This window comes from Eptesicus fuscus, chromosome 20, assembly GCF_027574615.1.
Source record: "Eptesicus fuscus isolate TK198812 chromosome 20, DD_ASM_mEF_20220401, whole genome shotgun sequence".
NCBI lineage: Eukaryota > Metazoa > Chordata > Mammalia > Chiroptera > Vespertilionidae > Eptesicus > Eptesicus fuscus.
This window is the reverse complement of record NC_072492.1, coordinates 47,046,524-47,069,810: the sequence shown is the minus strand read 5'-3', so window position 1 is coordinate 47,069,810 and position 23,287 is coordinate 47,046,524. Positions and strand designations below refer to the sequence as shown.

The window sequence follows — 23,287 nt, the reverse complement described above, 5'->3', positions numbered from 1 at the left end:
CCAGGCCCTGGCTGGGACCCTGGCCCCCTCCCGCACCCCCGGGTGGGTTCGCCCAGAATCACAGCTGGTGACTTAGAGGCAGGAAAGAGACTGGGCTCCCAGCGGCCTGCGGCCAGTTCCGGAGCCCAGCAAGACCTTGGGGAGGTGGCTGGCCTACCAGCTGGCACCCTGGTGGCCAGAGGTGACCACCTCTGGGCTTACCCCTCCCTGACAACTGAACCTGAGCACGCTGCAGTGGCCAGCAGTTCTGGGTCAGCCGGGGAACAATGGCCCTCAGTCTTCGCCGCCACTCCCTGCGTGCCAGCAGCTTCCTGTCTGCGGAGTGCACTGTGTGCTAGGCCGGCAGGGGAGCCGGCCCCGGGAGACCTGGTCAGGTGCAGGCCCGGGAAAGGGGCCATCTCTCCCAAGGGCAGGAAGGAGAGGACAGAGGTCACGGGGAGGGGACGCAGGGAGACGGGACAGGCGCGCGCTCATCACGGTGGCCTCCCCCCGGCCTGCCCTTGAGAGGTGTGAGCGCTTTGCCTTGGGCCCTCTGTCCAGCAGGGTCTGGACCCCACGTCCCCACGCCCTTCCATATTCCCGTCTGCCCCATGATGGCCCAGCTGATAGGATGCCGAAGCCCTGCGTGCGGCTGGGCGACACCCAGTCTGGCCAGCGCGGCGTCTGCACCCGGGTTGGTGCCTCAGCCCTGGGCTCAGGTCAGCAGGCCGCGTGAGCATCCAGGACCCCTTTCCTCAGGGAAAACCAGGGTCCATGGTGATGAGGGGTTTGCTCAGAAATGTCAAGGAGCAGGTACCCAGAGCTGCTGCTCCGGCCCTGGGCACGTCCCCACGTCGCCCCCAGATCTCCTCATTCCTGCAGGAAGCACCTGAGGAGCGCCCCCTGTCTGTCACTCAGCACTTCATTTATTCAGTACGTAGATCGGGCACCTACCACGTGCCAGGTGCTCTGCTGTTCTATTTAGCCTCATAGCATCCAGCCTCAGATGTGACGGATGCCCGCGCTCAGCGGAAGGACACACGGGCGCTAGGGGGCATGCACAGGCCCCTGGGGCCAGTGCTGGGGTCTGAGCACAGCCCGCAGTCTGTGGAGCCCGTCTCCCAGCAGGGACCAGTGTGCTCAGTGGACATGGGAGCTGAAAGCCAGTCCTTAGGGGGACAGCGGCCTCCTTACGGGGCGCTGGTCAGTGGGGTTGCCTGGAGGACATGGGTGTTTAACCTGTGCCAGCTCAGCTGTCGGGGGCGGGCGGGGGGGGGAGGTTTGGATCTGTGAAACACAGAGCGCAAATTCTCACCTCCTGAAAACCATCCAGGCCTCCCCTCTAATTGCCATAGTTTGGGGTGCAGTTGACAGGGGAACCCCGGTGTGAGCTCCCAGCTCTCTCTGGCATTAGAAGCCCAGGCTATGCTGAGGTGGTCCTGGCTGTAGGGGTTCAGGTTGTCCTGGCTGTGGGGGCTGAGGTTGTCCTGGCTGTGGGGGCTGAGGTTGTCCTGGCTGTAGGGACTCAGGTGGTCCTGGCTGTGGGGGCTGAGGTGGTCCTGGCTGTGGGGGCTGAGGTTGTCCTGGCTGTAGGGGTTCAGGTTGTCCTGGCTGTAGGGGTTCAGGTTGTCCTGGCTGTGGGGGCTGAGGTTGTCCTGGCTGTAGAAGCTGAGGTTGTCCTGGCTGTGGGGGCTGAGGTTGTCCTGGCTGTGGGGGCTGAGGTGGTCCTGGCTGTGGGGGCTGAGGTTGTCCTGGCTATAGGGACTCAGGTTGTCCTGGCTGTAGGGGTTCAGGTTGTCCTGGCTGTAGGGGTTCAGGTTGTCCTGGCTATAGGGACTCAGGTGGTCCTGGCTGTAGGGGTTCAGGTTGTCCTGGCTGTGGGGGCTGAGGTGGTCCTGGCTGTAGGGGCTCAGGTGGTCCTGGCTGTAGGGGCTCAGGTGGTCCTGGCTGTAGGGGCTCAGGTTGTCCTGGCTGTAGGGGCTCAGGTGGTCCTGGCTGTAGGGACTGAGGTTGTCCTGGCTGTAGAAGCTGAGGTGGTCCTGGCTGTAGGGGCTGAGGTTGTCCTGGCTGTAGGGGCTGAGGTTGTCCTGGCTGTAGGGGTTCAGGTGGTCCTGGCTGTAGGGGTTCAGGTTGTCCTCAGCCGGCTGCAGGTCTGTTCCCTCCAACTCTGGGCTATGCTGTCTCTACAGAAGCACTTTCTGGAAGATGATCCTTGGAGTGGGAGTTTGGCAGGATTGACAAGGGGACAGAAACGGGCTATCAGATGTATCGGGGCACAACCGTTAAGATGAACAGGATGGCGCGTTGTTTTTCCCTCCAGATGCAAAGGGCCTGCGGTCATTCTGGAGGCAGACAGCATGCAGCCTTTCTGAGGCCCGTGTAGCCATGGGGTAGATCGGGCACCTACCACGTGCCCGGTGCTCTGCTGTTCCATTTAGCCTCATAGCGTTGTTTTTCCTAAGCACAGCCTGGAGGACGGTGGCTGAGAACCAGTCTGGGAGACGCTGCTGTGTGGCCGAGGGTGCCGGCCTGGCCTCACGCCAAGAGGCTTTGGCCCTGGCGGTGTCAGCAGCCCCCGCCCCCCGGGCCCCCCCGCCGGCCCCGCAGTGCCCACATCCCCTGCTTTCCCCCCAGGAGTCAGCAAGATCGTGACGGTGGACGTGAAGGGGAGCAGCCCCCTGTGGCTGAAGGTGAAGGACCTGGCGGAGGGCATGACCTACCGGTTCCGCATCAGAGCCAAGACCTTCACCTACGGGCCCGAGATCGAGGCCAACGTCACCACGGGCCCGGGCGAAGGTAGGGGAGCATCGGCGGGCCTGGGACCTGCACCCCCACACACGGCATTCAGCTCCCCACGCAAGAAGGGGTGTCCAGACACCGGGATGAGCAAGGTGGGGTCCCCGGCGGAGCTCACCCCGGCCAGGGGACAGCAGACACAGCAGACCTTGAGGGTACACGGTGGGCCTGTGCAGTGGCGTTGACGGAGGTGAGGGAGAAGGTGGCTGGGCTGTCAAGGTCACCCGGCCGTCAAGGTCACCCATAACATCAGAAGTTTCTCAGGCTGCCACTTAGGTCAGAACCCCTGGGGTCCTCTTGATAAGTGCAGGTTCCTGGGCCCCCGGAAGTCAGAATCTCGGAGCATCTGCTTGGGAATGTGCATTTGAGCAAGACCGAGGGGGTCTCTTCGGCACCCGCTGTGAGAACCACTGATTGTGGGGGTGGGGGAGGCAGGAAGGCGACTCTGACGGAGCTAAAGGCGGGAGCACCTGCCGGCTGCCTCCTTCCTGGACAGAGGTGACGGGGGCTGGTAAGGTTGTGGGGAGGGGAAGAAAGGAGCAACACAGCAGTGTACCCACATGAGGCAGGAGGGGAGGGGCAGGAGGAGCGCCGGGGCCAGAGAGGAAAGCGTGGCTTGGTTTGGGTCTTGTGACACCTGTTCAGGTCGTCCTTGGGCCGGGGGGGGGGGGTGGTGGTTGGGGCTCAGCTCTCCAGAGTCCCTGTCACCCCTGCAGAATGTCCCCTCTGAACACAGAAGCCACCTGCCTCCCAGGCCACTCTCTTCCCTCCCTTCCTAAGAGAGAGCACAGCCCACCCCACACTTTCCTGGAAACCCCTCGGCTCCCTCCTCCCTGCCCCACAGACCAGGTGTGGACCAGGCCTCCAGGCACCAGAGCCTGGCTTGGCCTCGGGAAGGTGAGCTGGGCCCCGCCCAGGAGGCCGCCTCCCCTGCCGTCCACCTGCGCGATGGGTTTGCCCTCCCACCGCGTCAGGCCGCCCTCTGCTTTCTCTTTCTGGGCACCTTCCCTTCCTGCCCCTGGCTCTGCAGAGAAGCTGTGTGGCTCAGGCTCCATGGGAACAAGGCCGCAGGGCTGCAGGGAGAGCCGCCTGGAGCCCCCCCGGCCTCCTCTCTGCCCTGCCCCTGCCCCTCCCCACGGGCCTCTCACCTAAGCCCGCTTTCCTGGGAAACAAAAGCAGGAAGAGAGCTGTCAGCCGAGCCGTGGCATGGGGACAGGAGATGCCCATCTGGACAGACTGTTCTAACCTGAGGCCTGGGGGCAGGCCTGGGGTCAGGAAATACGAGGGGGGAAGGAGGGGGATTAAGGGAGAGCCGAGCTGCCCCCTGCAGGTGTGAGTGAAGAGGGTCTGCACATGCTCCCCCCCAAACCAGGCAATGGTCCAGGAGATGACTGACAGCTCCGTCTCTCAGCCCTGAGCGAGAACTCGGGGTCCTGAGAGCCCCACCCCACCCTTCACACCTCCCTGGGGCTGTGTCCCAGTGCAGGCAGGACACACATTAGGGAAGGAAGGAAGGAAGCGCGGTCCTCAAGGTCCTGGGTCGGGACTGGGCGCGGGCGGGCACCGGGCTGCCAGCTCTGTCGCTGAGTCCTTGGCCTCCGGTCCAGCCCACCAGCTCCTGGGCCCAGGGATCTTCCATCCGGTGCTGGACTCTCGGCCCCTTTCCCAGCAGGCGTCCAGCAGGGCCACCCGCACTCGCTCAGCCAGCCGGTCACCATCACTGGCTCGCTCCCTGGCCCCACCAGCACATAGGAAGCACCTACTGTGTGCCCGGCTCTGAGCATGCAGGGCTGCACGTCGAATGAGTGACAGCACTCAGGGTCGGGGCCCCGGGAGCACTGGGAGCCAGAGGACAGGCACTGGCCTGTGCTGCAGGGCACCCCCAGACCGAAGAGTCCTGGGACCCATGACGGATAAAACCGGGTCACTCCTCTTACTACGGAGCGAACTCCCTGCTGCTCCGGCTCCCAGGCTGGCTGCTCCCTGACCGCCTGCCTCACCAGGAGCACTGGCCCTGGAGCCGGCTCTTCCTCCCTCTCCAAGCAGCAGGCCCAGGTCCCCCTGCCTCAGAGCCAGTGTGGCCGCGCTGGCGGATTTCAGGCAGGCGGTGGGGGGGACATTGCCCTCATAGGCCAGGAGGGGAGATGTCCAGGGCCCACTCAGCCCCCCAAAAGCAACCTCCCCCTCTCATGGGCCTGCTCTGCCCTTGTCCTACCCGCCTCCACTGCCCCCATGACACATCCCTTCAGGCCTTGCGTTCCAAAAGGCCTTTACAGGTGGGGAAACTGAGGCACCAGAGGGCTATGTGAACTGATCAGTCACCCATCTAATGGTCCTGGGTTGGACTAGGATCCCGGGGTCTCCTGAACCTGCTCCAGGGACCTTTCTGGCATCACCCCAGGGTCCCTCTCCTGCCCTGAAACTTGGAATTGGGGGGGAAAGAGGGAGTAGGGGACACAGAGAAGAGCCAGCAGGTCGAGCCTTAGACACACTCCCCCGGCCTCACCCTGCAGGGTCTCCCGGGACTCAGGCGGGACCGGTTCTGTGGGGCAGCCCCTCCAGCGGGGGCACAGGGAGGCAGGCTGGGTGCCCGCCGGTGCCGTGCATCCCGTGCCCGTGTGTGCCGTTTGCAGGTGCCCCGGGACCGCCCGGAGTGCCCATCATCGTGCGGTACAGCTCCGCCATCGCCATCCACTGGTCCAGCGGAGACCCCGGCAAAGGGCCCGTCACCCGCTACGTCCTAGAGGCCAGGCCGTCAGGTACGCCCGCCCCGGCTGAGCCGCTGTCCCTGTGGAGCCACGTCTCACTTCCTCCCTCCTCCCCGAGTCCCTCCGCCCGGTGCCCTTCTGTCATCGTCCCCTGCGATGGCACGTGTGCGTCTCCAGGAGAAGCTAGCGGTGGCTGTGGGAGTGGGGAGCAGGGAGGTGCACCCCAGGGAGCAGCACCTAGCGCCCGCTGAGGACCCACTCAGGTGGAGGGTCGTTCAAGAAGCCAGGGGAGCCCTAGCCGATGGGCTCAGTGGATAGAGGGTCAGCCTGCGGAACAAAGGGTCCCGGGTTCGATTCCGGTCAAGGGCACGTACTTCAGTTGCAGGCTCCTGCCCAGGCTGGGCCCTGGTCCGGGCTCGTGTTTCTCTCACATCGATGTTTCTCTGTCTTTCCCTCTCTCTTCCACTCTCTCTAAAAATCAATCGAGAAATATCCTCAGGTGAGGATTTAAAAAAGAAGAAGGAGAAGGAGAAGGAGAAGGAGAAGGAGAAGGAGAAGGAGAAGGAGAAGAGGAAGAGGAAGAGGAAGAGGAAGAAGAAGAAGAAGAAGAAGAAGAAGAAGAAGAAGAAGAAGAAGGAAGAAGGAAGAAGGAAGAAGGAAGAAGGAAGAAGGAAGAAGGAAGAAGGAAGAAGGAAGAAGGAAGAAGGAAGAAGGAGAAGAAGAAGAAGAAGAAGAAGGCAGAAGCAGCCAGGGGAGCAAGGAGTTGAGCTCACAGAGGCTAAACACCCATGTCCTCCAGGCAGCCCCACTGGCCAGCGCCCCGTAAGGAGGCCGGCTGTCCCCCCTGCTCCCCTCCAAGACCCAGCTGCCTCTTTAAGGCCCGTCTCCGCCCTCAGGACTGGCTTGGCAGCTCCTGTAACCGCACCAACCTGTCCCGTCAAGCCTGAAATCGAATCACAAGAACTTCCCCAGCCATCAGCAGATGAGCGGCCGATGAGCCGCTGCAGGGGCCGCTCTGCACGCTCCCGTTTCACAGTCGCCGTGACACCTGCGCCTCCCGGCTCCCCTTACCCGCGGAGCCCTCGCCCTGCCAACTCCCCGGTTGCTAGGCTTCCGAGTTAATCAGAGGCGCCCGCGTCGGCAGAGCCGGAGGCTTGTTCCTGGTCTTCCGTGGCCCCGTGATTAGGCCACTGAAGCCGAGACACGAAACGCCGTCTTCGCTGCTCCTGCAGGAGCAGCAAGTGACAGACACAACGGGAAGTGGCCGGGCATGGCAGGAGGTGACACTTCTAAGGGGCCATCGGAGCATCCCGGGGACACGATGTTAGCTCCTTGGGGCAGCCGAGCCCTAGTCATCTCAATACAAGTAGTTCATTTCAGGGGTTCCAGGAGGCAGCCACCGCCCCGTCGTTGCCTTAATCTTAGACGCGTGATGACAGTCACCGACAGCTAACACCTATAGCAGCTCAGAGCCAGCCTGTAGCCGGGGGGTGTGCGTACGGCTGGCTCTCTTCCCCACTCCAGATGGTCCCGCCCCGGCCCTCCAGTGCCGGCTGCTGAGTTGGCCTGGAGACCGCCGTGTGCTTCTCCCAGCCGGGGCCCGGGCCTGCTTTTTCCACCTGACTTGGCCGGCCAGGGCGCCAGGCTGTGGAATGTTGGCTCCAGAATGGACTCGGGCCCTGTTGATTTCCCACTGCTTCCTGGGAGGCCTGGCGAGGGGCCTGGCGTTCCGGGTTTGGGGGCCATGAGCTGGTCCACACGGGTGGGATCAAGGACTAGCTAGGCCAAGAGGAGGGACCAAGCCAGGATCCCCCGAAGGGTCAGGACTCAGAGCCCTGGTGGAGGTCTGATGCAGGGGACGGCAGGCTGTGGGAAAGGGTGAAGAGCCATTGCCTTAACCTTGGGCTAATAGTGAAGACAGAGTGGGGTGGGGGCGGTTTGAGGGTCTGAGAGGGAAGTCAAGAGCTCAGAAGTTGGAGCCAACATGGGTGGCGTACAGACGGGGAGCCCTTCCGCCCTCTCTGGTCCCTGATACTCCTCTGATCCCTGCTCCTCGGCATGGAGGGGCCTGAGGATGGGTCCCATCAAATCCAGGCAACTTGACCCAACCCTCACGGTAACCCCAATCCCTTCTGCAGCTGTTCAGACACAGCCCTCTTCTTGTCTGATGCCACTACTGTGTGTGCTTTGACTAGGGATGGGGAGCAGGAACATGGGGGCCTGGTTAAGTACTGGAGGGGGCACCAGATGATGACATCTGAGGCAGCCAGATGCTGAGGAGCACTTTGCGATGCAATGGGAAAAGTATATGCAGGCCCAGCAGCATGAACCAGGAGGTCACTGTTCATTCCCGGTCAAGGGCACATGCCTGGATTGTGGGCTGGATCCCCTGTTGATTTCCCACTGGGACATGTAGGAGGCAGCCGATCAATTCTTTCTCATCATTGATGTTTCTCTCTCTCTCTCTCCCTCTCCCTTCCTCTCTGAAGTCAATAAGAATATATATTTTTTAAAAGAATAATATGCAGAATTCTCCCTATAAGGGCTAAAAAGACTCATCGCTTTGTCTAGATGGTGATAGAGGGTTGCTCGTTGCAATCTGTTCTGCATGTTACACACGTTCAATGTTGTATGGACATCTTAACAAACAGACCAACAGGGTCAGATACTGCACAGGTATCTGTCATCTCCTGAGGACCTCCTGCCCCCCCCCCACCCCCACCCCCAGCCACACTGGGGAGTGGAGTTGACGGGCAGACCTGACAGGCCGCTCTCAGGGAGCGACAGGTAGGATGGGGCCTCCCCTCACGGGGGCATCCTTTCTGCGCTCTTGCAGACGAGGGGCTATGGGACATCCTCATCAAGGACATCCCCAAGGAGGTGACCTCCTACACGTTCAGCATGGACATCCTGAAGCCGGGCGTGAGCTACGACTTCCGGGTCATTGCGGTCAACGACTACGGCTTCGGCACCCCCAGCAGCCCCTCCCAGTCTGTGCCAGGTACCGGCCTGCGGGTGAGGGGAGCAGGGGCGGGGCAGTGGGGAGGGAGGGGAGGCAGCAGAGCCCCGGGAGCTCTGGGCCAGGGCCCGAGTCAGGGTTCGGCTTCGGAAGAAACGCGACGGACCATGGCTCCTGTGGGTTCCTTTTCAAGGACTTGGAAGCCCTGGGCCGGGGGCCCAGCCGGCTTGTGGATGAATCACCGGGCCCAACATGGGAGCTTCCCTGAGCTCATCAGCCCGGGGATTCAAGGGCACCAGGCCATAAACTGAGTGTCTCCATAGAAACCGGGCCCCAAACAGACAGTCAGCAGCCTGCAGAGCACAGACAGGCCTGGACCACCTGACCGAGCAGGGCCCGGCTGGGCTGGCCCGCCATCCTCCCCTTCTCCTCTCCCCGTTCTTCCCGTCCGGCGTGTCTCAGCTCACAAGGGCCTCTACTACCAAAACCCATGGCCCCAAAGCTAAGCACTGACCACTTCATACCAAGGCCTCTTCCCCCAAGGCAGACAGGTAACTCAGAATTCCTACTCACCTACTCACCGGGGGAGTTTCCAACACCCGCCGCCTCCCTCCTCCCACACGCTCCCACCCTTGCCAGATTGACAGCACCGATCGTGGGAAATAAATAAATACTTGAGGGCTGGAATGGGAGCCAGCCCCTCGTCAGGCAGCAGCATGGATTAGACGGGCCGGGTACAGAAAGCATGTACTGGGGGCTTCAGAGAAGCCCTCCCTGGAGAGGCATTTGAAAGACCCACCCATGTCCTCTCCCAACAACCCTGCTTTCTGCTCCCAGAAAGTGATTCCGTCCCAACTGAGCCTGGGGACAGACTCTCCCAGGCCCAGCACAGGCCAGACAAGCACTTTCCAACAGGGGGCAGTTGGCTCTGCCTGCCCAGGTAGACCGTGGGTGGAAATGGAAAAATAAAAGGAGCCTGGCCGGCCGAAACCGGTTTGGCTCAGTGGATAGAGCATCGGCCTGCAGACTGAAAGGTCTCAGGTTCGATTCCGGTCAAAGGCATGCACCTTGGTTGCGGGCACATCCCCAGTGGGGAGTGTGCAGGAGGCAGCTGATCGATGTTTCTCTCTCATCGATGTTTCTAACTCTCTATCCCTCTCTCTTCCTCTCTGTAAAAAATCAATAAAATGTGTGTGTGTATATATATATTTTTATATATTTTATTTTTTTTTTTTTTTTTTAAAAAGGAGACTGGCCAGCGTGGTTCAGTGGTTGAGCTTTGACCTATGAACCAGGAGGCCATGGTTTGATTCCTGGTCGAGGCATATGTCTGGGTTGCAGGCTCAATCCCCAGTGTGAGGCGTGCAGGAGGCAACCGATCAATGATTCTTTCTCATCATTGATGTTTCTGTCTCTCTCTCCCTCTCTTCCTCTCTGAATTCAATTTTTAAAAAAAATTTTTTTAAGAAAAAATAGCAAACACACCATCCCTCCTCCACTGCGGCCCGTGTCTCCAGCAGACATCACTAATCAATCCCAGCACTGTTTCCTCCTGAGTCCAGAAGCAACCTCAGCACTCGTCCCAAAGCAGCCTCCAGGGAGCCCCGTTGATCAGAGACTGCCCCTCCCAACCTTGTCGTAGGCTTGACCTCCTTCAGGGGGCCCAGACCCCGCCTACCCATAGACTGAGAGCGGGATGTAGGGCACCCGCTGGAGTGGGAGGTTGGGAGGCAAGAGGGGCCGAGCACCCTGGTCCTGACGCCCCACCCGGGTTCCAGCCCAGAAAACCAACCCGTTCTACGAGGAGTGGTGGTTCCTGGTGGTCGTCGCCCTGGTCGGCCTCATCTTCATCCTGCTCCTGGTCTTCGTGCTCATCATCCGGGGCCAGAGCAAGAAGTACGCCAAGAAGACAGACTCGGGTGAGCCAGCACCCAGCCCTGCCAGCGGGGCTGGGCCCTCCCGTGTCCGCCTCCCTTTCGCAGGGACGGGTGGGGGTCTCTCTCTCCCGGAAGTGCATCTGCTCCCACAGGTGGGGCAGCCCGGGCTTCCTACCCAGTTTCCATCTCCTAATGGCTTTCAGCTCTAGCAAGAGGAAGAGGGGGCAGCCGGCCAGGTGGGGAGGAGGGAGGTGGGGGAGGGGACACTGCCCAGTGTAAAGGGATGGCCTGACCGAGCCGTGCCAACCTGCCCCCCAGGGAGCAGTGCCAAGGCTGGTGCCCTGGGCCACGGGGAGATGATGAGCTTGGATGAAAGCAGCTTCCCTGCCCTGGAACTCAACCACCGGCGCCTCTCCGTCAAGAACTCCTTCTGCCGGAAGAACGGCCTGTACACCAGGTAGCAGCCCTCTGCGTGGGGGACGGGAGGACGGGGGCTGGAGGGCCAGCAGTGCCCGGCTGGGGAGGGCCACAGGGCAGGCAGTGCCCACTCGGCCTCACCCTTTCCACCCCAGTGAGTGGGAACAACAGTCCGCGCAGGCAGGGGCCAGGGCCCACGGCCCGGGCGAGGGCACACTGGCGAGAAAGTCACGAGGAGGTGGGGACAAAGGGTTTCCACCAATCACAGCAGAAGGCAAATAACGTGCACAGTGTTGGAGACGGGCCGACTGCCATCGGAAGCCATCGGTCCCTAGGCATAGCCCGAAGCCATGCTATCCATTTGCCCCCAAGGGGAGACGGCCCGGCCAGGGCTGGGCAGACCCACCTGAGTGAGAGGCCCCAGGAGCTCCCCACGATCGTGGACGCCCTACCTGTCCGCCCCCCGGGAAAGGAAAGGCACCCCGAGTGTAGCCACGTCTCCCCTGGTCCTCCCTCATGCCCGCTGTCATTGCAGAACACGTTCTTCCACCCGCCCGCCCCCCCATGTCCACACTCTCAGCATCGTCCCCCAAGGGCAGCATCTAAGCAGCCCACCAGGAAGGACGAGGTGGGTGGCACGCCAGCTCTCTCCCCTATGTCTCTCCAACCCCAGGCCCTCCTACCGGACTCCTGCGGCCGCAGGGCTGCCCATGGCCAAGGGCAGGGGCAGCTCACAAAAACGTCTCTGTCTGGTCCCGGAGGGAAGAGGCGATGTGTGTGTTCTTCAGGGGGGTGGGGGTGGGGGTGGGGGTCGGGGTGCTGGCCAACGAGGCCCAGTCTCACCCTCTGAGAAAGCCAGCCTTCCAAAGAAAGGGACAGTGGATGCCTCCATGGCAGGCCCAGCATGGCCACCACAGTCTCGCCAGGCTGGCTCCAGGGCCCTGCCACCCGGAACAAGGAGCATCTCACCCACAGCCTGGCCGGGCCTGCCTCTCGCACCCGCAGTGTGCACACACCGCCGCCCTGACCGTCCCCGCACCCCTGGGCCTGCACAGAGTTCCCGTCTGCACCAAACGAGCCCCAGGCTCCAGCCTGACCCAGCCATGGCGACATGCCAGCTCCCACTCACCTGCATGTCACGAGGGCAGCTTAGCCCGGCACCCCGTGTTCCCCCTCCTCCGTGTCGTGTGCTCACTGTGTGGTCTACACGAAGCTTCAGCTAGTACGGTTGCTGCTTTATTTTAAAGGTGCGCTTTGTCGATTGGAATGAAATCAGTGCAGGGGCAGCACCAGAGGTCGGAGGGGCAGGGAGTTGCCTGGGACACGTGCCCAGGTCGCGGGACTGTTCTCAGAGCAGCGTTTCTGCAGCAGGCGGTGCCCGGCCCCCGTGCAGACAGCTGGGGCTCAGAGCCACAGTGCCAGAGCAGGCTGGGCAGGTGCTGGGGTGTCAGGCCCTGGGCAGTACCCCCTGGCACCCCGTCCTGAGGGCAGAGTGGTTGGTGAAGGACCCCAGGCCTGCCCACTCCTCACCCTCAGCCCACGTGGCCCAGGAGCCCGCAGCCCCGGCCCCCGGCCTGCAGGCCTCCCTGGCAGGAGGAGTGCCAGGCGCGTTTCCCCTGGTGACTGGCAGCCGGGCCTCTCACTCACCCGGAAATGCGCGCCTCTCCCCAGGGCTGAGTTTTCAAAGGCGGGCGTGGCATCCCGCGATCTCTGAGCCCATCTGAGGGCGGGAGGCGGCGCTTTCCTGGCTCTCTGACCCCGGTGCCGACTCTGAAGCTCACCTTGTGCGTTTAGGATGTGCGTGGAGAGTTTGTCTACAGCGCGGGTCTCAGGCCTCCCCTGAGAGTCCGATTCGGGAGGTCTCGGGGGCCTAGGTGCTGGGTCACATTCACTGCAGGTGATGCTAAGGCCTGCGGTCCTAGAAGCATAGGTAGAGAATCAAGGTGCGCCCCACTGCCCGCCGCCCCACCCCCGTGTCCCCCCCACACACACACACTTCCCTGGAGCTCATTCAAGAACTCAGCCCGGCACAGGAGCGTGAGGGGTTCGAGGGCCTTTACGCCTCCAGGCCTCTCGGTGGCCTCCCCGGACCAGGGACCAGGGACCAGAGGAGGCTGCTGTGAATGAGGCCACCTCTCAGCCCCCCACCCCCTCTCGCTAGGTCTCCGCCCCGGCCGAGCCCCGGCAGCCTGCACTACTCGGACGAGGACGTCACCAAGTACAACGACCTCATCCAGGCCGAGAGCAGCAGCCTGACCGAGAAGCCCTCGGAAGTCTCCGACTCTCAGGTGAGGGGCCCTGGACGGGGGTGGAGCAGCCCCTCCCGAGAGCGGGCCTGCAGGGCGGCCCGTCCCGTGGCCCGTCCGGTGGCCTGGACCTCCCTCCTCCTCCCCTTTGTGGCCCAATAGCAACGCAGGGGCCCCAGCAAACGATGTGCACGTCGGATACAGGCCAGCGGCCGCCTCCCGGGCTCTGCTCAGAGTTTGCACCTGGGGCTCATGGGGTCCCTGGAACCGTGATCATGGAAGACACCCCGAGACCATGGTCCTCACACTCTCAGGAGGCACCCCATGCTCGGTCGCTCGGTGGCTCTGGCCTGTCGGGGCCCCTGAAGGCGAGGAGAGGGAGGTTGACACAGCAGCCTGTCTTGCCAGGCCCCGGAGAACCGACACACTGAGCGAGTCGGGGTCAGAATGAGCCCCAGAAATGGAAGGCTGGGTGCCCTGGAGCCCCACGGCTGGGAAGCAGCAGGGACTGGGAAGGCATCAGAGCTTTGGAGGTTCGGACCCGAGTTTGAATCCTGGCTCTGCTGCTGATGAGCTGGGGCATCCTGGGTGTGGTTGAGAATCTCTCTCTGAGCCTCAGTGTCCCCATCTGTAGAATGGGCAGGGTAACAGCAGGCTCTGGTGGGGCTGTGGGGAGGATTCGCTGCGATGAGGCAGAGAGAAGCTTAGCACAGGGCCTGGCATGCGGCAGCTCACGTATTAAGAAGGGGACGGTGCCTCTGGGAGACAGAGCCTTAGAGAGGCTGCCATTAGGTGGGCCACGCGGGGACACTCTGTCCCAGGCTGAGGGGAGAGGGGGCTGAGTGCGTTCCGATGAGGTGACGTCACGGCCTCCCACCCCAGCCCTCTCGCCCGTGGCCAAGCCTGGTGGTTGCCCGGGAAGGACCGAGAAAGGCCACTGGGTCCCACGCCCTGGACCTTTCTGCCTGGGCCTGGGAGAGGACGAGAAGGAAGAGATGCCAGCAGGGAGCAGAGCTGTGGGCCGTGTGGGAGGTGCCAGCCAGCCTGGGATCGGGCTTGTGGGCCCCGTGGACCAGGGCCCCTCGCCCACGGCTGCCTTGCTCGGCTCCAGGGTTTCTGATGGGCTCGGCGGAGCCAGCGAGGCGGGAGCTCACGCCCCCGCTCAGCTGGCAGGGACAGAGACCCCAGCTCAGCCTGGCTCCCAGGGACTCATGTGACTCAGGCCCCGGCATCCCGTTAGGAGAATTTAACCCCTTGCAGCCACGTGCATACGGGGACTCACAGGGCCAGGCTTCCCTGAAGCGTGGTTTTTCTTTCTCCCCGAACACGGTGATGAGCAGTTAGACCTAGGCACTCAAGGTGAAGTTCAAAGACATAAGGCGTTGGGCTCCGTCTGTCCCAGGGCTGTCCCAGGGATGTGTTAAGAGAGAGTCGGGCCCGGGCAGTGCCAGGCGGGGCCATTTGGGTCTGCTTGCTCTGGAATGGTCCTTCCGCTACAGCCTGTCTCCTGTGCCTCAGGGTCAGGTGGGAATTTGTGCCCTGACAGCTAAGCAGGGTCAGGTGGGAATTTGTGCCCTGACAGCTAAGGAGGCCCGGATGTCAGTGTCCGTCTGGGGCGGTGAGGGGGTGGGTGCAGGAGGTGAGCAGCCGCTGCTGACTTCCCCACACTCATTCTTGAGCCTGTACCCTGAGGCCATGGAGGGGATGGGTTGGAAGTCCTGGCTCCCGGGAGCTCCCTGAGGGCTGGCGGGACAGACAGACAGCTGCCGGCCTCCCTCCGAGGCCGTGGTCACCAGCCTAAGGAGATCCTGTGACTGTCTCTCGCCCGACTGCAGATAGTGTGTGGATTGTGAGGCGACCCCTGTTGTGACTTTCAATCTGGGGCTCATGGGGGGTGGCCCACGATATTAATCCTGCTGGGATGGTTTCTCAAGGGCATGTCCCTCAGCATCGGGGCAGCGGGCGCCCCTCCGTGGGCTGCTCTGGAGACCCTGTTGTTTGAAGCCCACTTCCCCCAGGTCCTCTGAGGGTGAGCCGTGCGTGTGCCGCCTGGTTTATGTTCTAAGTCAGATCACCCAACACTCCCTCTCCAACAAGGGTGGAAATTTGCCAGCCGGTTCCCTGTGACACAGTCGGTCATAAACAAAATGTCCCCGTTTCTTATAAACAGACACACATGATAGGATGTGAGAAAGGCCGTAACGGGCTGTGGTGAAGGCTGGGGGGCTGGCTTGTCCCCAGTGGGCATGGGGTGGGGGTGGGGGCTGGGCCTCCAGAGCTGGGGGAGAAGGGGTTCCAGGCCTGGGAGTCGGGGGCCCCACACAAGGCTGAGGCTTAAAGGGCCTGTGGCTTGTTTGATGGAACTTCTAAAAACCAAGTGTGGCTTCCTTCCAACTTCATTTTCAAAGTAAGAGCCCAAGCTTGGAATGAACGTTTCCTGGTTAACACACAAGAAAGGCTCAGTGGGAAGGAAGTTCCGAGCCGGGCGCCCCTCCGTGGGCTGCTCTGGAGACCCTGTTGTTTGAAGCCCACTTCCCCCAGGTCCTCTGAGGGTGAGCCGTGCGTGTGCCGTCTGGTTTATGTTCTAAGTCAGATCACCCAACACTCCCGCTCCAACACGGGTGGAAATTTGCCAGCCGGTTCCCTGTGACACAGTCAGTCATAAACAAAATGTCCCCGTTTCTTATAAACAGACACACATGATAGGATGTGAGAAAGGCCGTAACGGGCTGTGGTGAAGGCTGGGGGGCTGGCTTGTCCCCAGTGGGCATGGGGTGGGGGTGGGGGCTGGGCCTCCAGAGCTGGGGGAGAAGGGGTTCCAGGCCTGGGAGTCGGGGGCCCCACACAAGGCTGAGGCTTAAAGGGCCTGTGGCTTGTTTGATGGAACTTCTAAAAACCAAGTGTGGCTTCCTTCCAACTTCATTTTCAAAGTAAGAGCCCAAGCTTGGAATGAACGTTTCCTGGTTAACACACAAGAAAGGCTCAGTGGGAAGGAAGTTCCGAGCCAGGCGCCCACTCCTGATCGCTGCTCCGTTCTCCGTGCGATCCTGGCGGCCCCGCTAAACTCGTTACAATGGCTTTAAGCCGATGTGGAGACGTACAGAAACATACAGGACAAGTTAGATTTTGTGTCGTTTTTATTGAGCACCCCATCAAAATAGTGAACATTTATGGAGTCCTCTCCAGGAGGGATGCCAAGGATTATTCCAGAACGGCACCACTTAGCCCTGTAGAACAGCGGCCGCCAACCGGTGGTCCGCGGACCACTGGTGGTCCGTGAGGTCCGAAAGGTTGGCGACCGCTGCTCTAGGAAACCTGGTGGGTTTATCGCTATTTTCAGGTCAAGACAAGGAGAAGAATGGGTGGGGGAGCCCCTTAAAGAAAGCCAGGCTCCACCTCTAGGCCTCCTGCACACCTACTGTGCGCTACGCACAGGTTGGGCTCTGTGTGGCGCCTGGGAGGGGTAAGCACTGGATTGGCCCTCCATGGAGCCCCTTCCTTCCTTCCTTGGTGCATTTGTTCAGCAGATATTTGTTCTGCACCCGCTAACCAGTACCAGGCACTGTTTACAGGTGGCGGCTCCAATAATGAGCAAGACAGGCTCTTAGGAATGTGGTGTTGTGATCTCTGAGGGGAAGACCCCACGTTTTCATGTCTCGTTAAAGTAATGTCACCACAGTAATTAACGTCAGGAGGAAACTGGTGAGCCAAGGGCTTCCTGTTTCCTGTGACGAGGAGTAAGCACTGTGAGAAATCCTGGGGGGAGGTCGGATTCTCCTGGAAGCCCACGGAGGGCTGCCTGGAGGAGGTGGCATTTCGGCTGGACGTGTGACAGGACTGGCTCCTGCACAGAAGGGAGGCGTGTGGGTCCGTGTCTGGCTGCCGTGGTGGTGAATGAAGCCGCACTTCATTCTCCGAAGTCCCACCTGAGTTCTGCCACCGCCCTCCCTCTGCGGAGTATGTCCCGTCTTTGCCGGTGTTTGCTCTTGTCCGTCAGATTGGACCACAAGTCTTGTAGGTTCCGTGAGGCCCGCCTCCCGCTTCCCCTTCGCAGGGAGAAGCCCAGATTGTACCGAACTATAGACACGCTGCAGGCAGGACCGAGAGAGCCTGGGAGGAGGAGATGCCACTTGTCGGGCACCTGCTGTGCCGAGCCCTGTGCTTTCTACGTCCTCATTTAACATCTCACCGCCCTGCTGTGCAAATGGGAAGATCCCCACTTAACAGTTGGGGAAACTGAGGCTCGGAAGTCAAGCAGCATGCCTCTGGTCACAGAGCTCAGAAATGCAGCCAGTGGAGATTTAAGTCTAGGTCCGGCTGGCTCTGAGGCCGGGTCCCCTGCAGCCTGGCCTCCCCACCCAGCTGCCCGGCATAGAGGGGAGGTGGACCCTGACCCCACCCCACACCCCACACTCCCCTGGCCACAGGGAGGCCTCTGACAGCTGAGGGCAGGCACACATGGGCCATCGCCTGGTCTGTAAGGGCGCAGGTAGCCTGTGTGACATTGTGCCTGAGATGGATGTCCCCCAAGTACATTCGTGGGAGATTCCCAGCTATTTTAGGACCAGGAGCCCAGCGCCCTGACAAAATTGGGCCTCCAGAGGGCAACCAGGGGAGGGAGACGCTTAGCATGTCCCCCCCCCAACCCTGCCCCACCGCTGATCCCCAGGCTGCAGCCTGTGCAGGAGAGGCTCGCTCCGGGTTAAGGGCATCGGAGGGGACAGACTCACGCCGGCTTCAGGCGGCGCGGCGCGGCACCTGAGACCACAGCCCCGGGACCAGTCTAACGGTGCACGGGGTGACCTCCTGTTATCTGGGCAAGGCGTTCGTGCATGACCTGGTGAGACCCAGCAGGACGAGGGCACCCTGCCCGGCGCCAGGGTCTCCACACGGCCCCGCAAGCCTGTATGGCGCCCTCCCATCGCCTGCGGAGTTGGTGCCAAATTCCCGCCTCTAGAAACGAGCAGAAAGGCGAAAGGCTTTCTTCCCTTGGCTCCCGCTTTTGTTCCTGTCTTTTCTTGGGGTCCTTCCTCCTGCTGGGCCCCTCCTGGCTCCCATCACCAGGCCTGGAGTCTGAGCTTCCCCCCTCTGCCTCCCCCTCTCCCCTCCCCGCCCCACCACCCCCCCCCCCCCGCCCCCCGGCCCTGGTAATTGCTGATTGGGGAGCTTTGAGGAGCTGTTAAGAGGCCCAGAACTGAGACAGTTGCCTGATTGCCTGGCCGCCTGGCGAGGCTGCCATGAAAGGCCCGCTTTGTGCTGGGCCGTCACTGGGAAGCTGCATTCAATTACCGAGGGCCGCGCTCGGGAGTGGAAAGCCCGAATGGGAGCCCCTGGTCCCCCCTCGCTCTCTTCTCTTCTCACCCCACCCCCACCCAGAAAAGAAACAGATGTTCGCGGAGAAGGAGGCCGGCCGGCTAAGAGCAGGCGCTGATGCAGGAACCCCCTCCTTCGGCCTGGGAGAGCTGGGGGGAGGGGGCAGGCGGGGAGCTCGCCCCCAGCCCATTTGGCTCCCAGCTCTTCCTTCTCTCCCTTTCCCCGCCCCCATCAGGAATGCGGCCCCACAGAGTGCCTGGCGCACAGTAGGTGCTCAGCAGATGGCAGCAGGCACCCGGGAGATGATTGGACGAATGGGCTTTGGGATCTGAGCCCCCCAAGAGGGCCGAGAGGCCAGTTCCCCAGCCTCCCATTCAGGCCTCCCCCGTTAGAGAAGGGGTGGGATGTGGGAGAGGGGAGACGGTGGGGGCTGCCCCAGCGGAGTCAGCCTCCCCCACCCCCTGGCCTCTTCTGATCCCTCCTGGTGGGGTTTCCAGGCGCCTCCCACCCACACCCACCCTCACTCTCTCCCTAACAAGACCTCTCACAGCCTTCTTGCCATGGAGCTCATCTCACCCTCTGGCCTGCAGGGACCCACCCATCTTCCAGACAGGGATGCGGAGGCCCAGAGAGGCCCCAGGATGGGTCCACACGTACCGAGCCCGTAAGGAGCAGAGCTGGCCCTGCCCCTGCCACAGTCACCTCCTACCCCAGACACCATCCCCTCTGGCGATTCCTCCCCAAGACGGAGGCCCAAGGCCGGCCAGAGTTCTCAAACCTCTAGCAACTATCCCAGGCAGTCAGTGGGTGCCCTGCTGGAGGGACTGTGGGCACTCCCCCCGACACTCACCAACCCTCGCTGCCCCTGGACCAGAGGGACCCCCAGCCTCCTGCCTCATGGCATCGCTATTGCCTGCCCAGACCTCTCTGCTTCCGGGCCAACCTCACCACGGCCCAGCATCAGGTGCCCCCTCCCCCCTCCCCCCTCCCTCCCGCTCTTGGCACATGGAGCCCTGTGTCTGTGCAGCCCTTTGTTCCCTCCTGGCCCGGCAGCTGGGCAGGAGGCAAAGCAAGGGGCTCCTATTGTGCTGCACCTCGTCCCGGGGAGACCAGCGAGGGACTGCCCGTTGTCTTGGTCTTGGGGTTTTCCGCCGGGAAGAGGGGTGAGGAGGGGGAGGGTCAGCGGCAGGGACTGTGGGGGGGGGGGTGGAGGGAGTGGCGGAGGAGAGAGGCCAGTGAACATGAATTCCCAGGCTGACTCGGGAGAATGGATCACCCCGGAGGGGACAGGGCTCTCATTCCCCGTCTTGTGACCTCTGGGCATGTGTGGGCTTTGGAGAAATCAGGCAGCTCTGAGGTCAAGCCCAGCTCTTCATTTCTTTGGGCAAAAGGCAGAGGTGTGACAGTTCACTGGCTCCAGGCAGAGGTGTGACAATTCAACAGGTAACTCAGGTCACGTTTCCGTAGATGGGGTCATGAGGGTTCTGTGCATTGCAGATATTGCTCTTGAGGGTCTAGATGCCATAAAGGACTTTCGGGCCCCGAGAACACGTGCACAGGACAGATCCCACAGCTCGGACTGGGTGGGCAAGGCCAACTCTCCCGCTTCCTTACCTGCAAAGCCGGACACGCGGATCTCCCAGAATCCTTTGCGTTGGGCTCCTTGCTGTAGTATGTTTCTCGAGTGTCTTATTGAGGTTGATGACACGCCCTTGCTGCTCCGAGCACGCATTTGCTGGGCAGAGATGAGGCGACCTGAGTCCAGTCTTCCGAACTGCATTTTCTTTGGAGAGACAGAGGAATGGGGGCGGAGGGGGAGAAACGAAGGAAGTGGGGGGGAGAGAGAGAGAGAGAGAGAGAGAGAGAGAGAGAGAAGCATCGATGTGTTGTCCCTCTTATGGACGCATTCATAGGTCGCTCCTTGTAGGTGTCCCGACCAAGAGATTGAACCCACCACCTTGGCGTATCGGGATGATGCCCTAACCAGCTGAGCCGCCGGGCCAGGGCCCTGAGCTGCGTTTTGTTGGGCGTGTACTGTTCGCTAACACCCGGGTGTCTCTCTCCCAGAGAGTTAGTTGTAAGGGCGGTCCCATCTGCTGCCTTCTTAGTTCTGCAAACCCTGCGGGGAGCGTGGGGCGGGGGAGGGGCGCCCGCTATTTTTAGCTGCACCGTTCAGATCCCGATGCTGTTGCGCTTCGCGTCCCAGATCGACTCTTGCCTCGTGACGGTTCCCTGGTTCCCCGATAGGCAGATGGAGTGGGAGCCAAGCAGACCCGGGTGCCAGCAATGTTAAGAACGGATGTCATGCGTTACGTTTCTTTTCAAAAGCTTCGGGATGGCCGTCGGGGGAACGGCCAGAACTCTGGTGGGCCTTGTTCTCAGGCGTGTTGTATGATGGAGTGTGGCTTTCATCCCGGATCCCACGTGGGTGGGCAGTGCCCGGAGCCTCTACAGGTCTTCCCTCCTGCCCTGGCCCCGGCCCCAGTCACGCAGTAAGTCAGGGGCTGGACCTAGGCAGGCACTCAGTACACCAGGCATGAACCTCTGCTTTGAAATGTAGGTTTTGTTATCATTCAGGTCTGGCGTGGCCAACAGGTCGGGAGACAGCAGCCCCTGAAAGAGAGTTTGCTACTCACAGTTCCCAAGAAGAAGGCACACACACACACACACACACACACACACACACACACACACACGGTGCCACGCCGGGCCCCCCGGGGAAACCCCGGGGCCGCCAGCAGGCAGGGGAGCAGGAAGAAGACGTGGGCAGGAGCCTTGGCTGTGGTGCCCACGGGAAAGTCAAAGCCAGGAAAGCAGGAGTAGGGGAGGCCCAATAAATTCAGGGGCTCGGGAGGGTAGGGGCTGGACGTGGGGTGTGATCAGGAACAGGGAATAGTGGGTGAGCATGTGGGAGCCATCCCGTGGGCTGTGGGCTCTGAAATCAGCTCATCGTCTGAGGATGGACCCGCCCTGGGAGGGGCAGTACCTCTGGGGTCAGCAGATGTGAAAGCATGAGAAATAGCAAAAATGAAGGCAGGATTAACTCAACTCAAAAACACTCTGCTGAGGGGAAGAAGCCAGACACAAAAGGCACATATTGAGCCCCAGCCCGTTTGGCTCAGTGGGTAGAGCGTCGACCTGCGGACCAGAGGGTCCCGGGTTCAATTCCTGCCTAGGGCGTGTAACTCAGGATCCCCCCAGGCCCGGGCCCTGGTCAGGGCGTGTGCAGGAGTCAACCAATCGATGTGTTTCTCGCACCTCAATATTTCTCTGTCTTTCCCTCTCTCTTCCACTCCCTTTAAAAATCAGTGGAAAGCCGAAACTGGTTTGGCTCAGTGGATAGAGCGTCGGCCTGCGGACTGAAAGGTCCCAGGTTCGATTCCGGTTAAGGGCATGTACATTGGTTGCGGGCACATCCCCAGTAGGGGGTGTGCAGGAGGCAGCTGATCGATGTTTCTCTCTCATTGATGTTTCTAACTCTCTATCCCTCTCCCTTCCTCTCTGTAAAAAATCAATTAAATATTTTTTAAAAAATCAGTGGAGAAACATCCTCGGGGTCAGGATTCACACCAAAAATACACAAATCCGCAGGCTCTGAGCCAGGATCTGCTCTGAAGGAAGCACAGGGCAGGCCAGAGGGGGCCCCATGCCCTCGGGGCAGTGCGGGGCGCTGAAGGGCCCCCGGTCCGGGGCTGGAAGAGGCCAGCGGACATTCAGACCAGAGCCCTCTGCGCCTCCCAGCACTGAGCACGCCGCCTGTCCCCACGGGGCCCCTGACCCCCGATCTCTGTCCCGCCCCCCCAGGGAAGCGACAGCGAGTACGAGGTCGACCCGAACCACCAGAAGGCGCACTCCTTCGTCAACCACTACATCAGCGACCCCACCTACTACAACTCCTGGCGGCGGCAGCAGAAGGGCATCTCGCGGGCCCAGGCCTACAGCTACACGGAGAGCGACTCGGGGGAGCCGGACCACGCCACCGCGGCCAACAGCAGCGGCATCCAGCAGGGCAGCCTCTTCCGGCCCAAGGCCAGTCGGACCCCAACGCCCCAGAACCCCCCGAACCCCCCGAGCCAGCAGAGCACCCTCTACCGCCCCCCCAGCAGCCTGGCCCCCGGCTCCCGGGCTCCCATAGCAGGATTCTCATCCTTCGTTTGACGTCCGAAGAGGAACCAGAGCGACGGCACCGGACTCCCCTCCACCGTCCCCGCACCGCCTGCCAGAGAACAAAAACACCAGGAAACCAAGGCAACTGTTCACCTCCTGAGTTTATTTTTCCAGAGATTCCAGGGCCAGCAGAGCCGGAGGGGGGAGCGGGGAGAAGACACCCAGGAGCCCACGTGCGGCCGGCAAGCGGTCAGCTTCGTGACTCAGGGTGGGCGCAGAGCTGGGGGAGCAGCCGGGGTGCACAGGAGTGGGTGGGGCCCCTGGAGAGAGGGGGAGAAGAAGCACAGGGCCAGAGGGCTGCAAGGCAGGCCTGGCTGAGGGGAGAAGCTTCCGGAAGCCTGACCGGCTGCCCCCCTTCCGGCCTGTGCTGGGGCGCTGGGCCCGTGGCCGGCTGGTGCTATGCAAGGATGGGTGTCCCTGGGCACAGCTCCCCTCCTCCCTCTTCACCCAAACACTGCCACGTGGGTCCCTGTTACTAGCAGGCATCGATGGTCCCTGCCACCCCCTGCTGCCCCCCTGCCCGCTCCTCACCCTCACTGCCCCCCTCTTCACCCTCACTAACCCCCCCCCCCCACCTTGCTCAACTTCCCCATCAAACATTTGAAAGGGTGAGAATTCGCCTAGCTAGCTCCTTGTTCCTAACATGCTTTTTTCTTGTAAATCTCGGAGAGGGCTCCTCAGGGTACAGGAGAGCCCCCCCTCCCTCCCCCAGCCCAGCCACCCCTTTACTTGGATTCACTTTCCTGAGCGCAGGGGAGCGGAGATGAACTCGGGGACAGAGTAGGGGCATGGGCCAGGCATCACCGGGGTAATCGGGCGAAACCC

At 61.7% G+C, this 23,287-nt stretch overlaps 1 protein-coding gene across 1 annotated transcript in view; it reads left to right on the top strand.

The window, feature by feature from the left end:
* Positions 1 to 22,601, top strand: part of SDK2 (sidekick cell adhesion molecule 2) — a 208,752-nt gene extending 186,151 nt beyond the window's left edge. Inside the window, exons 40-46 of the mRNA XM_054709217.1 lie at positions 2,614 to 2,775; positions 5,409 to 5,534; positions 8,320 to 8,484; positions 10,221 to 10,361; positions 10,638 to 10,776; positions 12,898 to 13,024; positions 22,100 to 22,601. Of these exons, the coding sequence (XP_054565192.1) occupies positions 2,614 to 2,775; positions 5,409 to 5,534; positions 8,320 to 8,484; positions 10,221 to 10,361; positions 10,638 to 10,776; positions 12,898 to 13,024; positions 22,100 to 22,453 (1,214 nt within the window). The 3' untranslated portion in view covers positions 22,454 to 22,601. The remainder of the gene's footprint in view (positions 1 to 2,613; positions 2,776 to 5,408; positions 5,535 to 8,319; positions 8,485 to 10,220; positions 10,362 to 10,637; positions 10,777 to 12,897; positions 13,025 to 22,099) is intronic.
* Positions 22,602 to 23,287: the final 686 nt, after the last annotated feature.